This window comes from Scyliorhinus torazame, chromosome 6 (genome assembly GCF_047496885.1).
Source record: "Scyliorhinus torazame isolate Kashiwa2021f chromosome 6, sScyTor2.1, whole genome shotgun sequence".
Classification (NCBI taxonomy): domain Eukaryota; kingdom Metazoa; phylum Chordata; class Chondrichthyes; order Carcharhiniformes; family Scyliorhinidae; genus Scyliorhinus; species Scyliorhinus torazame.
This window is the reverse complement of record NC_092712.1, coordinates 102,946,423-102,962,735: the sequence shown is the minus strand read 5'-3', so window position 1 is coordinate 102,962,735 and position 16,313 is coordinate 102,946,423. Positions and strand designations below refer to the sequence as shown.

At 51.8% G+C, this 16,313-nt stretch overlaps 1 protein-coding gene across 1 annotated transcript in view; it reads right to left on the bottom strand.

The window, feature by feature from the left end:
- cubn (cubilin (intrinsic factor-cobalamin receptor)) overlaps positions 1-16,313 on the bottom strand; it is a 604,171-nt gene that overhangs the window by 146,140 nt on the left and 441,718 nt on the right. Inside the window, exon 47 of the mRNA XM_072510233.1 lies at positions 11,806-11,993. Coding sequence (XP_072366334.1) covers positions 11,806-11,993 — 188 coding nt within the window. The remainder of the gene's footprint in view (positions 1-11,805; positions 11,994-16,313) is intronic.

Genomic DNA, 16,313 nt, shown 5'->3' with positions numbered 1-16,313 from the left:
AGTAATCCTGAGATCACTACATTTGAGGTCCGACTTCTCAACTTTCTTCCCAACTCCCGATATTCTGCTTTCAGGAGCTCATACCTTTTTTTTTTTACCTATGTTGTTGGTACCGGTGTGCACCACGACCACTAGCTGTTCACCCTCCCCCTCCAAAATATCCTGTAACCGCTCCGAGACATCCTTGACCCTAGCATCAGGGAGGCAACATACCATCCTGGAGTCTCATTTGTGGCCACAGAAATGCCTATCTATTCCCCTTACAATCGAATCCCCTATAAATATTGCATTCCCACACGATTTACTCCTCCCTCTGCAGCAGAACCAACGATGGTGCAACAAATTTGGCTGTTGCTGCTTTCCCCTGAGAGATCATTCCCCTTAACAGTTTCCAAAACGGTACCTCTGTTTTGTAGGAGAATGGCCACAGGAGATTCCTGCACTGCCTGCCTTGCTCTCTTACTCTGCATGGTGATCAGCCATTCCCTTCCTGCCTGTGGAGTCTGAGCCTGCATTGTGACCACCCCTCTATACGTGCTATCCACGGCACTCTCCACCTCATGGATGCTCCACAGTGTCTCCAGCTGCCGCACCAGCTCTGAAACGCGGGTTCAAGAAGGCAGCTCAATTAATGTTGGCCTAACCAGTGACGCCCACATACTGCAAATGAATTTTTTTTAAAAAATGCAAGTGCCTTATTTCTTCAACATTTGTAATCAATAAAGCTGCAATACATGGGGACTAACTTGAATACCCATACCATGAGAGTGTGAGTGACTATTTCACCTGAACATTCCTTTACATTAATTCATGGATGACTGATTGAATGTTTTTAATCTCCCTAATTGCACACCCTGCATCTATTATGGCATGGAAGTAACTGTGCTTTATTTTCTAATTGAGAACCTTGCACAAACTAATTTAGGCCACATGTTAATATGAGCGATTTACACAGAATTCTTTACTTGGGACTCCAGATGTGATTCCACCGACATCCTATACTATTCCTATACCGCTGGCGCGGAAGCCAAGTGTAAATAATAATAATAATAATAATCTTTATTGTCACAAGTAGGTTTATATTGCAATGAAGTTACCGTGAAAAGCCCCTAGTCGCCCCATTCCGGTGCCTGTTCGGGTACACGGAGGGAGAATTCAGTATGTCGAAATTACCTGATAGCACATCTTTCAGATCTTGTGGGAGAAAACCGGAGCACCTGGAGGAAACCCACGCAGACACAGGGAGAACATGCAGACTTCGCACAGACAGTGACCCAAGCCTGGAATCGAACCTGGGATCCTGGCGTTGTGAAGCCGCAGTGCTGACCACTGTGCTACCGTGCTGAAGGAGTGCACAGAATCCAGTGTCCCGCCCATCCACCTCATCAAGCACCACCTACCAAACCTGTGGCAGACTCTGCAGATCCAGGATGGGAATTTTCAGCCACAGCAGAACCCAACTCCCCAGAGTGAAAGTAAGTCATACTCAACTCTGAGGGACTGCCCAAGAAGAAGATACTATTCTAGCAAAACATATTTTATATTCCATTCCTCTTGCAATAAAGCTTCCATTTGCCTTCCTAATCACATGCTGTACCTGCATACTAAATTTTTGCGGTTCATGTGCTAAATCACCCAGATCCCTCAGAGTTATCCAATCTTTCACCATTTTAATAATATGCTGTTTTTCATGAGATGCTTCAGTGTAATTTGGGCAAGCTGAGTGAGTGGGTAAATGCAGTATTGTGTGGATAAATGTGAGGTTATCCACTTTGGTAGAAAAAACAGGAAGGCAGTTTATTATCTGAATGTCTATAAATTGAGTGAGGGGAATGTGCAATGAAATCTGAGTGTCCTTGTACACCAGACGCTGAAGGTAAGCAAACAGGTATACCATGATAAAGAAGGCAAATGATATGTTGCCCTTCATAGCGAGAGGATTTGAGTACAGGAGTAGATGCAATTATACAGGGCCTTGGCGAGACCACGCCGGGAGTATTATGTGCAGTTTTGGTCTCTCTGCCTCGGAGGGTGCTGGAAACTATATATCATTCATCTAGACATCTGACCTTATTACAGTTAAAATCACATTTTATTATGCCTTTCCAATGCTGGCTATTGCTGTTGCTAGGCAGATTTCCACCTGTTGTTGGGCAGACACATGACAACTGTTTCTGGGCAGATCACATCCCATCATGTCTTGTTTACATTCATGTTACTGCTGTTATTAGGCAGATTTCTATGTGTGCTGGGCAAATCCATGACAACAGATGCAGGAAGGATGTTTACAATGGTGGGAGATCCAGAATCAGGAGTCACAGTCTGAGGATACAGGATAGACCATGTCGGACTGAGATGAGGATAAATTTCTTCACCCACTGAGTGGTGAGCCTGTGAAATACGCTAGCATAGAAAATAGTTGAGGCGAAAATATTGTATGTTTTCAAGAGGAGTTAGATATAGCTTTTGAGATGAAAGGGATCAAGAGATATGGGGGGAAGGTGGGAACAGGTTATTGAGTTGAATGATCAGCATGGTTGTAATGAATGGCAAAGCAGGCTCAAAGCCCAAATGGTCACCTCCTGCTATTTTCTATGTTTCTAAGTTTATTTTCCCACATTATACATAGTGCAAGCTGATGAAATTCTGAATTGGCAGCATGGTAGCAACGTGGTTAGCACTGCTGCATCACAGCGCCAGGGATCTGGGTTCAATTTCAGCCTTGGGTTACAGTCTGTGTGGAGTTTGCACTTTCTCCTTGTGTCTACGTGGGTTTCCTCCGGGTGCTCCGATTTCCTCCCAAAATCCAAAGATGTGGGGTTATGGGGTTGCGGGGATAGGGCAAGAGAGTGGACCTCGGTAGGGTGCTCTTTCAGAGGGTCAGTGCAGACTCGATGGGTTGAATGGCCTCCTTCTGCACTGTAGGAATGATGTGGTTCTATAGTTCTAATGAACCACAATTGACAGTGGTCATCATTCGACTTTTTACTGAATTCAAATTCAGATTTGAACCCAGATCTCCAGTGCATTATCCTGGCGTGGACAATACAACTACATCACCGCCTCCTCGGAGAGCGACAACATGTCTGGAAGAGTTGAGAGATAAAAGAGGTAAAGGTGTTAAATGCATACATTTGTAATAAGAGGCCATGGTGAAATGATTTTTAAATAAATAGGTAGGGTTTAGGAATTTGCATCAGGAGATAGATAGAGACTTGGGCTTTTCAGCTGTTGAATTTCAGTTGTGACAATGACACTTTTACAACTTCCTAAGGCTTCATAAGTAAACAAAGGAAGATTGTAAACATTTAATGGACCTGAAAGGGGAGGCAATCGGAAAACATGAAAGATCTTTATATCTTGGAAAAGTTGAGTTCAAGAGGTGCTGAGGACAATGGAATTGGAGAAAAAAGGGACAAAAAGATAGTTAAGGAAATATGTTGTGCTGCGTTGGATTGGCTGTGTGGGGAAAATGTCCTGAGGCCAGCTTTGCAATGAGAGAAGGTGCTAAATCTGAAGCAGGAGTCCAGAAGCCAGGAAAGTGTTTGGGCTGGATTCTCCGCTGGCGGGATTCCCCGTTGTGCCAGCAACACACCCTCGCCCAGGGATTTCCTGACAGCGTGGGGCTACCCACAATGGGAAACCCAATTGGCTGGCTGGCGGGATTGAGAATCCCGCTGCCATCGGGGGCACACCACATCAGAAAACTGGTACGAGGGATGGAGAATTTTGCCCTTTGTTTCAGAAAGTAGGCTTGTTTCTGAATTTTCTTGGATTTTCACAGTAGAGTGGAAGGATATTAGAATTCGAAGCTCCTGGGATCAGTAGGTTTCTTCTCATTTTCAGAATATAAAAACAAGTTATGATCAGTTAAACATGTTTTCCTCTGGGATTTGAATTACTCAGCAAATAATATCGGTTGTGTTAATATCGAATAATAACAGAATTCATGTTCTTTGAATTTTGTGCAGGAAAATTCAGTTGTTTTAACCCTTATGCTTTATTCTTTTAGTAAATACCTGGGTTTTCAGATTTCCCCCCAAAATGGAACTAATCTCTTCCAAGATCAGAACAGATGCAAGTGCAAAATCTAGGTTGTCAATTCAGTGCAGTACTCAGGGAATGGTGCTATCTCAGGAGGTGCTAGCTTTCTGATAATAGATTATGTTAAACAGGTAGAGTAAAAATACGCCTTGGTATTATTTTGAAGGTGGTCAGAGGATCATTTGTCCCTCAACCAATATCACTGAAACAGATTATCTGGTCATCATCATACTGTTGTTTGTGGAACCTTGCTGTGTTCAAATTGTCTACCATGTTTTTCCAATGGGATCAATTACTTTTATTCATTTTTCTTTATATTCATACATAGGATTTGGGTGTTGCTGGCCTGACCAGCATTTATTGGCCATTCCTAATTGCTCCTTGAGACGGCATTTAGGAGTCAACCACATTGCTGCAGGTTTGGGGTCAGATGTAGGCCAGGCCAGGTAAGGACTGTAGATTTCCTTCCTTAATGGCATTCATTAGTGAACCAGATGGGTTTTTACCACAATCGACAATGGCTTCATGATCATCATTAGATGATCGTGGGATTTGAACCCAGTTGCCAGAGGATTACGTTGGGTTTCTGAATTCCTCATTCAGTGACAATGCCACTGCACTACAGCTCCTCTTTCTAATGGCCTGGGGTCTATTTGCGGATGTTGAAGGGGCTTATCTGGCACTGTTTTGCTGATGTCTTTCAAGTGCATTAATCATAGAATTATCATAGAATTTACAGGGGAAATTCCGTGGTACCTTGGGAAATGCCCCCTGAAATGACCCAGAAACCTTCCGGATTGGTGGAAATTCAGCAATGACGTCCAACTCGATTGATGAGTCCAGTTTTAATGGCGAAAAACTCCAACAAGACCAGTTTCTTCATTCCAGAGCTTCTCATAAGGCATTGCACTTTCTCCAGTTCCAGGAAATTCAAGTTTTAAGTACAAACTGTCATAATATACACCAGTATATCATGGTGCAGACACACACTGATGGACACACAGTGGGACCAATCAACACACACAACACGCAGCACGGTAGCCTTGTGGATAGCACAATTGCTTCACAGCTCCAGGGTCCCAGGTTCGATTCCGGCTTGGGTCACTGTCTGTGCGGAGTCTGCACATCCTCCCCGTGTGTGCGTGGGTTTCCTCCGGGTGCTCCGGTTTCCTCCCACAGTCCAAAGATGTGCAGGTTAGGTGGATTGGCCATGATAAATTGCCCTTAGTGTCCAAAATTGCCCTTAGTGTTGGGTGGGGTTACTGGGTTATGGGGATAGGGTGGGGGTGTTGACTTTGGGTAGGGTGCTCTTTCCAAGAGCCGGTGCAGACTCGATGGGCCGAATGGCCTCCTTCTGCACTGTAAATTCTATGAACACTGCAGCCAATCACCAGTGAGAGCACACGCACTATAAAGACAGGGAACATCAGAGTTCCCGCTCATTCGAGTAGCAGCTAGCTAGGAAGACAGAGCTCACAGCTTGCAACACAGACATTCACCATGTGCTGAGTGCATCGACTGGTTAGGACAAGGCAAAGGTCTTTAGTTAAAGCTAGTATCGTATTAACCCACAGTCTGAGTATGTTTAAACAATTAATGATTCACAAAAATAGTGTTGCACTATTTCAAGTGTTGGTGACCTGTATGTGATCCAGAACACCCAACACATCATGATACCAGGTGTGGTGGGATATTAGCACTTCTTAGATGAACCTGCAAGTGATCTGCCTTCCGCATTCTGTCATCCTGCAACATGGACAACATCAGCCCGCCGCCGCCGCTCTGCATCGCCGGCAACCTCGGAGCCAACTGGAAGATTTTCAAACAGCGCTTCCAGCTCTTCCTCAAAGCCATGGACAGGGGGGGAGCCTCGGACACCAGAAAGATTGCTCTTCTCCTCTCCATGGCCGGGGACCATGCCATCCACATTTTCAACTCTCTCACCTTTGCAGATGACGACGATAAGACGACGTTCAAGACGGTCCTCCTCAAGTTTGACACTCACTGCAGCGTAGAGGTGAATGAAAGTTTTGAATGCTTCGTGTTCCAGCAGCGTTTGCAGGGTAAGGATGAACCTTTCCAAACCTTTCTCATGCACCTCCGCATCCCTACGCAATCTTGCAGCTACGGGCCCACCTCCGACTCCATGATACGCGACCAGATCGTTTTCGGTGTTCAGTCAGACCCCCTACGCCAGCAGCTCCTCAAAGTGAAGCAACTCACCCTAGTGACCGCCATCGAGACCTGTGTCTTACATGAAAACGCCACGAGTCGATATTCCCATATACAAGCGGCTGAAACGACGCGAAAGGTCCCCACGAGGCGGAACGGGTCCAAGTGATTGGGTACCTCCAGGGCCTCAACCTGCATGAGGGCGGCCATTTTGTGCGCTTTTCGCAGACTCCCGCGCTTGTACACACCAAACGAGGGGACGGCGACGTTGAGGAACGTAATGCGCATGCGCGCACCACGCACGACCGCACCGCGCATGCGCGGTGGCGCAACGAATGTGCTGACATCACGACATGCGGGAACTGTGGTTCCACCTACTTAAAGCGGCAATGCCCCGCAAAATCTTGACAATGCTACGATGTGGAAGACTTGGCCACTATGCTGCCTTCTGTCGAGTAGCTCAGCCTGCCAATTCATATCGCTTCAGCCAGCCTCGCAGGAACGTTCGGGCAATTCAACCCATGGTCACAGAGTCCGATGCGGACCTCCCACACAGCAGTGACACCGAGGACCCGAAGGCACCTTTTCGAGTCGGTGTTGTAACGAAAAACAGGCTGTCCCCGAAGCAAAGACACCAGCCGCTGTCAGTATACAGCATCGATCCAGACGATGAATGGTGTGCCACCCTGACAGTCAACCGGTCCCAAATACGACTCCGCCTGGACACTGGTGCCTCCGCCAATCTCATGGCGTGGTCTGCTTTCCAAAGCCTTCGTGTCAAACCAGCCATCCTGCTATTGGCCTGCCAGCTATTGGACTACAATGGCAACATCATTCCTGCTACCGGCTCGTGCCAACTTGAAGTGACGCACAAGTCAAGGAAAGCCATCCTTCCTTTCGAGATTGTGGGCTCCTCGAAGGACTCCCTGCTTGGCGCACAGGTGTGCAAGCTGCTGAACCTCGTTCAAAGAGTTCACTCTCTCTCGCCTGATGTCACGTCTGCCTTCCAGGACGCTGACTTCAGGGCGCAACTCAACGCCATCATCGACCAGCACCGCGACGTCTTCGAAGACATGGGCACGCTCCCATATACTTACAAGATCCTACTCAAACAGAACACCAAGCCTGTGGTGCATGCACCTCGCAGAGTCCCAGCACCCCTCAAGGACCGCCTCAAGCAGCAGCTGCAGGACCTCCAAGACCAAGGAGTGATCTCCAGAGTTACGGAACCAACCAACTGGGTCAGTTCCATGGTGTGCGTAAAAAAGCCTTCCGGCGAGCTGAGAATTTGCATTGTTCCCAAGGATCTGAATCGCAATATCATGAGGGAGCATTATCCGATTCCCAAGCGCGAAGAGATCACATGCGAGATGGCTGCGCCAAGCTCTTCACCAAACTTGATGCCTCGAAAAGTTTCTGGCAAATCCAGCTCGACAAATCCAGCAGGAAACTGTGTACCTTTAACACCCCCTTTGGCAGATATTGTTACAACAGGATGCCGTTTGGGATCATATCGGCTTCAGATGTGTTCCACAGGATCATGGAACAAATGATGGAAGGCATTGAAGGTGTTCGTGTCTATGCCGATGACATAATCATTTGGTCCACCACCCCGCAGGAGCATGTCAGTCGCCTCCAGCGTGTGTTCAAACACATACGGGAGCAGGGCCTACGCCTCAACAGAGCCAAATGCTCCTTTGGTCAGACGGAACTCAAGTTCCTAGGGGACCACATCTCCCAGTTGGGTGTGCGGCCGGAAGCGGACAAGGTGGCTGCTATCACAGCCATGAAAACGCCAGAGGACAAGAAGATGGTCCTCCGATTTCTGGGCATGGTCAACTTCCTAGGGAAGTTCATCCCTAACCTCGGCTCTCATACCACGGCTCTCAGGAACCTGGTCAGGAAGACGACAGACTTCCAATGGTTCCCTGCCCACGAGCACGAATGGAGAGAACTCAAAACCAAACACACCACGGCCCCGGTCTTAGCTTTGTTTGATCCAGCAAAAGAGACAAAGATTTTGACCGATGCCAGCCAGTCTGGCATTGGGGCAGTGCTCCTGCAACACGATGAGGCCTCATCATGGGCCCCCGTTGCATATGCGTCACGCGCCATGACCCCCATGGAACAGCGCTACGCGCAGATAGAAAAGGAGTGCCTGGGCCTTTTGACCGGTGTCGTCAAGTTTCATGATTATGTGCGGCCTTCCCCAATTCACCGTCGAGACCGACCATCGCCCGCTAGTCAATATAATACAGAAAGACTTGAACGACATGACGCCTCGCCTCCAGCATATTCTGCTCAAGCTCCGGCGATACGACTTCTAGCTGGCATACACCCCGTGCAAAGACCTAATCATTGCCGAGGCTCTCTCCAGGGCAGTCAATACTCCGTGTGACCCAGCGGGATTCATCTGTCAGGTTGACGCCCATGTGGCCTTCGTGGCCTCCAATCTACCTGCCACAGATGAACGCCTCGTCCAAATTAGCCGCGAGACAGCGGCTGACCTTTTGCTACAGTGTGTCATGCGCCACCTAACAGACGGGTGGCTCAAGGGCCAATGTCCGCAGTTCTACAACATCAGAGACGATCTGGCGGTAGTCGATGGTGTTCTCCTGAAGCTGGACCGCATTGTCATCCCGCACAGCATGCGCCAGGTCATCTTGGAACAGCTACACGAGCGCCATCTTGGCATGGAAAAGTGCCGCCGATGGGCCAGAGAGGCTGTGTACTGGCCCGGCATCAATGACGACATCGCCAATACAGTGCTCAACTGCCCCACTTGTCAGCGCTTCCAGCTGGCCGAACCACGTGAGACCCTACAGCCCCATGAGTTGGTCACGTCCCCTTGGTCCAAGGTCAGCATTGACCTGTTCCACGCGCTGGGCAGGGACTATGTCTTGATTGTAGACTACATTTCAAACTACCTGGAGGTGGTACGTGTACACGACATCACATCGTCTGCAGTCATCCGTGCCTGTAAGGACACCTTTGCTCGACAAGGCGTCCCACTCACTGTGATGTCGGACAATGGCCGCTGCTTTGCAAGCCAGGAATGGTCCAACTTTGCCAGGAGGTACAACTTTGTGACTGTGACATCCAGTCCCCTGTACCCCGAATCCAATGGCAAAGCGGAGAAGGGCGTCCACATAATCAAACGGCTCCTCTGCAAGGCTGCCGATGCTGGGTCCGATTTCTACCTCGCTCTGCTGGCCTATCGCTCGGCCCCACTGTCCACTGGCCTGTCGCCAGCCAAGCTGCTCATGGGTCGCACCCTGAGGATGACGGTGCCGTCCATTCATGTCCCAGACCTCAACCACGTTCCGGTCCTTCAACGAATACAACTGTCTCGTGCACTGCACAAGGCAGCTCATGACTCCCGTGCAGCTGATCTCCCTGCTCTGGCGCCGGATGACAATGTCCGTATCCATCTTCCGGATGGTGGATGGTCTGCAACTGCCGTGGTTCTCCGGCAGGTGGCTCCCCGCTCGTTCCTGGTTCGTCTACCGGATGGCTCCATTCTGCGCCGCAATCGACGTGCCCTTCATCTCGTTCCGCGCTCGCTACGTGATCCTCCACCATTGCCACGCCCTCCTGTTGACCCTGATCTGGACTATGCAGAGATTCCGGTCACTCTGAATCCTCCTCACTCTGATGCAGTCCAGCCCGCTCCTCAGCCGGCGGCTCCCGACCCACCCTTGAGGCGGTCAACCAGAATTCGTCGCCCATCTCAGAGACTTAATTTGTGAACTTTGTGGACTTCTGGACTTACTGATTTGTTCTGTTCTTCCGTTTAATCGTTCAAATGGTTTGTATATAGTGTTCATCTCATTATTCTTGTGACACACTGTTTTTCTGCACCAGGCACCTTCCCATGTAGATAGCTTAGTTTTTATGTACATAGTCCTGTAAATATTTTGCACACACGTAGTCAGGAACATTCACCGTACACTATTTATTGCCACGTAGGTACAATTTTTATAAAAGGGGGGATGTCATAATATACACCAGTATATCATGGTGCAGACACACACTGATGGACACACAGTGGGACCAATCAACACACACAACACCGCAGCCAATCACCAGTGAGAGCACACGCACTATAAAGACAGGGGGCATCAGAGTTCCCGCTCATTCGAGTAGCAGCTAGCTAGGGGGACAAAGCTCACAGCCTACAGCACAGACATTCACCATGTGCTGAGTGCATCGACTGGTTAGGACAAGGCAAATGTCTTTAGTTAAAGCTAGTATCATATTAACCCACAGTCTGAGTATGCTTAAACAGTTAATGATTCAATAAAATAGTGTTGCACTATTTAAAGTGTTGGTGACCTGTATGTGATCCAGAACACCCAACACATCACAAACAAACCATGGCAAAGAGGTAGTGGAGTCAAACCATGACTTCATGTGCCTCAGCCTGATATTGACGAGTACTTTCCAGCAGGGGTAACTGGGTGAAGATTAGATTAAAAAATATCCGGCAATTTTACAGTCCCAGTGCAGATGATGTGAATGGTTGGGGGGGAGGGGGGGGGGCGGTGAGGCGGGGGGGGGGGGGGGGGGATTTGGTTAGTTGGGGTGAAAGCGGTGGTGCAGTGAGTTATTTCCCAGTCACCATCTTTCCAGTGTGTCGTGTGCCATTTTAGCAGGTACATTTTGATCATCTTCAGGCCTTTGATGAGATTCAAATACTGAGGTCTGATGTCATCAATAAAACTCCAGTGCTATTATAGCTTCATGTTGTAAGGTTGGTGCCATAGGGTGATCCAGTGTTGAGGAGTAGCAACTGGGCAAGAAGACAGTAAGAAGTCTTACAACACCAGGTTAAAGTCCAACAGGTTTGTTTCAAACACTAGCTTTCAGAGCACTGCTCCTTCCTCAGGTGAAGGAGCAGTGCTCCGAAAGCTAGTGTTTGAAACAAACCTGTTGGACTTTAACCTGGTGTTGTAAGACTTCTTACTGTGCTCACCCCAGTCCAACGTCAGCATCTCCACATCATGGCCAAGAAGAAGGCAGAGGCGTTAAGTTATTTTTATTGTTTTAAAGTTGTCTTCACTGGATTTCACAAGGATACGTAGGATCTCCCAACAGCTTGCCAGTTCTCTGCTCTGATTACCTGATTGCCAAAGACCACCGTGTCGATCCTCAGTTGAGGTCTCCTGCTGCATTGGCACTCCCAGCCTCACCATTGCTGTTAGGTTTATGTTGAAATCATGTTGGATGTAATTAAATCATACCTAATGGTTAAAATGTCCTGCGCCTGATGTTGGTGAGCCAGGATGAGCTTGCACCTCACTCCACTAACACTACACTCATTGCTTGTCTGAAGTTAAAATTGAGGCTTCATTCTCCTTGTAATGCTGAGACTAGTTAGTACAAGCACCACTACTGCCATCCTGGCAGAATTTAGTGAAATCAACACAAACCAGAACTTGGACCTGGAACCTTGTGGGTCTCTACAGCTCAATGCAAGAGTAGGTGGTACATTTAGGGACTGGACATGGTGAAGGGGATGGGTGGGGGAGATTGAATTAATTATCTTTGAACACTTCAGTCCAATAAACAAACATTTACAGCACTAACCTTAACATTGCTGGTTCCACAGTTATCAGTGCTGTCTGGAATCTGGAAATTCTTGTCAAAAGTAATTTCAAGGTGTTTGCCTTCATGGGTTATAATCCTCCAAGTACATTCACTATTGTCAGGAAAATTCTGCGGCCAGTTTGGTGATTTGAAAGAACCGCTGTCTGCATGGAGAATACCACCACAGGCTATAAGAGAGGAAATATATTTGTATTTAGGATTGCCAAAGCTAAAAACTTGGGTTTTAAAACCTGCGGAGGACCAAATAACTTCGTAAGCAAAATACTGAGGATGCTGGAAATCTGAAATTAAAAATGAAAATGGCAGAAACGTTACAGGCCAGGCAGCATCTGTGGAGAGAGAAACAAAAGTAAAGTTTCAGGCCGATGAGAACTCTTATCAGAAGTGGAAGAAGTTAAGAGATTTAACAGTTTCTAATCCACAAAGAAGTCTGGGAAAGGATTGGGGGGTGGGGTGGGGGTGTGGGGGGGGGGGGGGTTAGAGAGAGGAAAGAACTGAAGAGGTGTGTGCTCGGGTGAAGGACAGCAGTGATTGAATGACAAAATGGGACGATGGTTCAAGGCAGAAGAGGTGGTCATGGAATCAGTGGAGAAACTCGAGCAAATTCCAGAGGAGGTGTGAATGATAACAGCAGGACCATGATCAGCACCGGCTGTCCCTGAAAACAGTGTCATAATATATACACAAGTATATGATGGTGCAGAGACAGACGCTGACTGGCACACTGAAAGACCAATCAACACACAGTACACAGCAGCCAATCACAAGACAGGACACGGCCACTATATAGCCAGAAGGCACTAGTTTTCCCGTTCATTCGGGATGCAGCCTCTGAGAGAGACAGAGCCCGTGATCAGCAACACAAACATCTACCATGTGCTAGCAGTATAGTCTGGTCAGGTTAGCCTCAGGGGCGAAATTCTCCGTTATCGGCGGAAAGTCCGCCGATCGGCGCAAAAAACGGCGCAAATCCCACTTGCGTCACGTCATAAAAATGGGCCGATAGTCTCCGGCCCGAAATGGGCTAGCAGCGACGTAACGGGATCCGCGCTTGCGCAATGGTTCACGCCGTGCAGCGTCATACGCGCTGCACGGCGTGACGGCTCACAAGGCCGCGCAGCTCCCCCCCACCCGACCGGAACACCCGACCGCAACACCCGACTGGATGGCTAGCCGTCGCTCAGCCCCGAGGTTCGAGTCACGCGATGTGGAGGGGCTCCTGGACGCGGTGGAGCAGAGGAGGGACGCCCTGTATCCCGGGCACGGCCGCAGTGTTGCCCCACGCCACAGCCGGCGTCTGTGGAGGGAAGTGGCAGAGGCCGTCACCGCTGTGGCCCTAACACCACGGACAGGCACCCAGTGCCACAAGAAGGTAAACGACCTCGTCAGAGCAGGCAGGGTGAGCCTCCCCATATCCCCCATATCTCCCCCTCCCCATATCCCCCCTCCCCCATATCCCCCCTCCCCCATATCCCCCCTCCCCATATCCCCCCTCCCCCATATCCCCCATATCCCCCCTCCCCCATATCCCCCCTCCCCCATATCCCCCATATCCCCCCTCCCCCATATCCCCCCTCCCCCATATCCCCCGTCCCCCATATCCCCCCTCCCCATCCCCCATATCCCCCTCCTCCATATCCCCCCTCCCCCATATCCCCCCTCCCCCATATCCCCCCTCCCCATATCTCCCCTCCCCCATATCCCCCCTCCCCCATATCCCCCCTCCCCATATCCCCCCTCCCCCATATCCCCCCTCCCCCATATCCCCCTCCCCATCCCCCATATCCCCCTCCTCCATATCCCCCCTCCCCCATAGCCCCCTCCCCCATATCCCCCCTCCCCATATCCCCCCTCCCCCATATCCCCCCTCCCCCATATCCCCCCTCCCCCATATCCCCCCTCCTCCATATCCCCCCTCCCCCATATCCCCCCTCCCCCATATCCCCCCTCCCCATATCCCCCCTCCCCCATATCCCCCCTCCCCCTCCCCATATCCCCCCTCCCCCATGCCCCCCTCCCCCATATCCCTCCTCCCATATCCCCCATATCCCCCCTCCCCCATATCTCCCCCTCCCCCATATCCCCCCTCCCCCATATCTCCCCCTCCCCATATCCCCCTTCCCCCATACCCCCCCTCCCCATATCCCATATCCCCCATATCCCCCCTCCCCATATCCCCCCTCCCCCTCCCCCATATCCCCCCTCCCTCATATCCCCCCTCCCCATATCCCCCCTCCCCCCTCCCCCATATCCCCCCTCCCCCATATCCCCCATATCCCCCCTCCCCATATCCCCCCATCCCCCATACCCCCCCTCCCCATATCCCCCCTCCCCCATATCCCCCTCCCCCATATCCCCCATATCCCCCTCCCCATATCCCCCTCCCCCATATCCCCCATATCCCCCCTCCCCCATATCCCCCTCCCCCATATCCCCCCTCCCCATATCCCCCATATCCCCCCCTCCCCCATATCCCCCCTCCCCCATATCCCCCCTCCCCCATACCCCCCTCCCCCATATCCCCCCTCCCCATATCCCCCCCTCCCCCATATCCCCCCTCCCCCATATCCCCCCTCCCCCATATCCCCCCTCCCCCATATCCCCCATATCCCCAAGTGAATCCAGCCCTAACCTTAACCTCTGCAATGCACGCGCAACCGATGGCGTGCATTCATATACCTGCCTAACACTGTTGCCTTTTACCCCTGCCACCCCCCCCCCCCACAGGAGAAGCGCGCACACAACAATAGGGAGCATGTGAGGACTGGAGGAGGGCCCGCTGATGAGAGGCCACTGACCGTACACGAGGAAAGGGCCCTGGAACTGGCTGGCGGACCTGAGGACCGGGAGGTTGCTGATGCAGAGGTCGGGGCCCCACGAGCAAGTGAGCCACCAACAGCCCGTCCCCATGTCCCCCCTCCCCTATATCCCCCTCCCCCGTATCACCTGATCACTGCCTGATGTCTAACCATGCATGCTTCATTGTGTATCGCAGGACCAAAAGTCCAGGAACCCTCCCCGCAGATGCACACCGCCCGCAGGATGCCCCTCGGAGACCACAGGAGACGGAGAGACCCGCACCCTCCAGCATGCGGCGCCCGCAGGATGCCCCTCGGAGACCACGGGAGACGGAGAGACCCTGACCCTCCAGCATGCGACACCCGCAGGATGCCCCTCGGAGACCACGGGAGACGGAGAGACCCGGACCCTCCAGCATGCGACGCCCGCAGGATGCCCCTCGGAGACCACGGGAGACGGAGAGACCCGGACCCTCCAGCATGCGACGCCCGCAGGATGCCCCTCGCACACCACGGGAGACGGAGAGACCTGGAGCAACAGGGAGACGACACCCCCGTCACGTGCGGGGGCGACCACCCAGCGATGAGGGGGGCAGCCACTGGCCCCCGTCACATCCGAGCCAGGACACCACTACCCAGGACACCACTATCCAGGACACCCCTACCCGGGACACCACTACCCAGGACACCCCTACCCGGGACACCACTACCCAGGACACCCCTACCCGGGACAGCACTACCCGGGACAGCACTACCCGGGACAGCACTACCCGGGACAGCACTACCCAGGACACCCCTACCCGGGAAGACGAAATACCGGACAGTGACTCAGAGTGGATGGGTGGAGACGAACCCCCACCCCAAAGTGCCATGGACTCAGAGTCGGACGAAGAGCACGACACAACGCCACTGCTGTCACCAACACCCTCCACCATCGCAGAAACACTCACCACGGTTGGGCACTTTAGTGATGAGGCGTCTGGTACACTCACTGGTGCGCACAACACAGCCGTCCCGGTACAGCAGGTGGCGGTAGGAGCAGCAGAGGGACCGGGCGGTCGGAGGGCAGCCCAGGCCAAGCGAACATCTGCCGCCCAGATGGATCCCGGGTTCCTGCAGTTACCACACCCACACATAGATCCGATGCAACCACCGACACGGAGACGAGCGAATAGGGTGACGGGTGGCTTGCGGCGGCTGCGGTAGCAGGTGGAGGAGTCCACCCGCGTCCAGGAGCTGGGAGTGGTCCCGGTCATGCGTGCCACCCAGGCTGACACCGCACGGGTGGCGTCCGCGGTGGAGGCAATGGGTGCGACGGTGTCAGACATGGGGAACGGTTTGCGAGGCCTGGGGCCTTCCGTGCAGGCGGCGTCTGTGGCCCAGGAAATGGCTGCCCTCTCACAGGAGGCCATGAGCCAGTGCCAGCGCCAGATGGCAGAGGCGCTCAATGCCATAGCCCAGTCTCAGCAGGCCATGGCCCAGTCTCAGCAGGCCATGGCCCAGTCTCAGCAGGCCATAGCCCAGTCTCAGCAGGCCATAGCCCAGTCTCTGCAGGCCATGGCCCAGTCTCTGCAGGCCATGGCCCAGTCTCAGCAGGCCATCGCTGAGGGCATCGGCGCCAGTGGCCATGTGCGAGCCGGCGTCGCACTGTCACAGACAGGGTTCGACAACCCCCTGGGCTCCATGGCT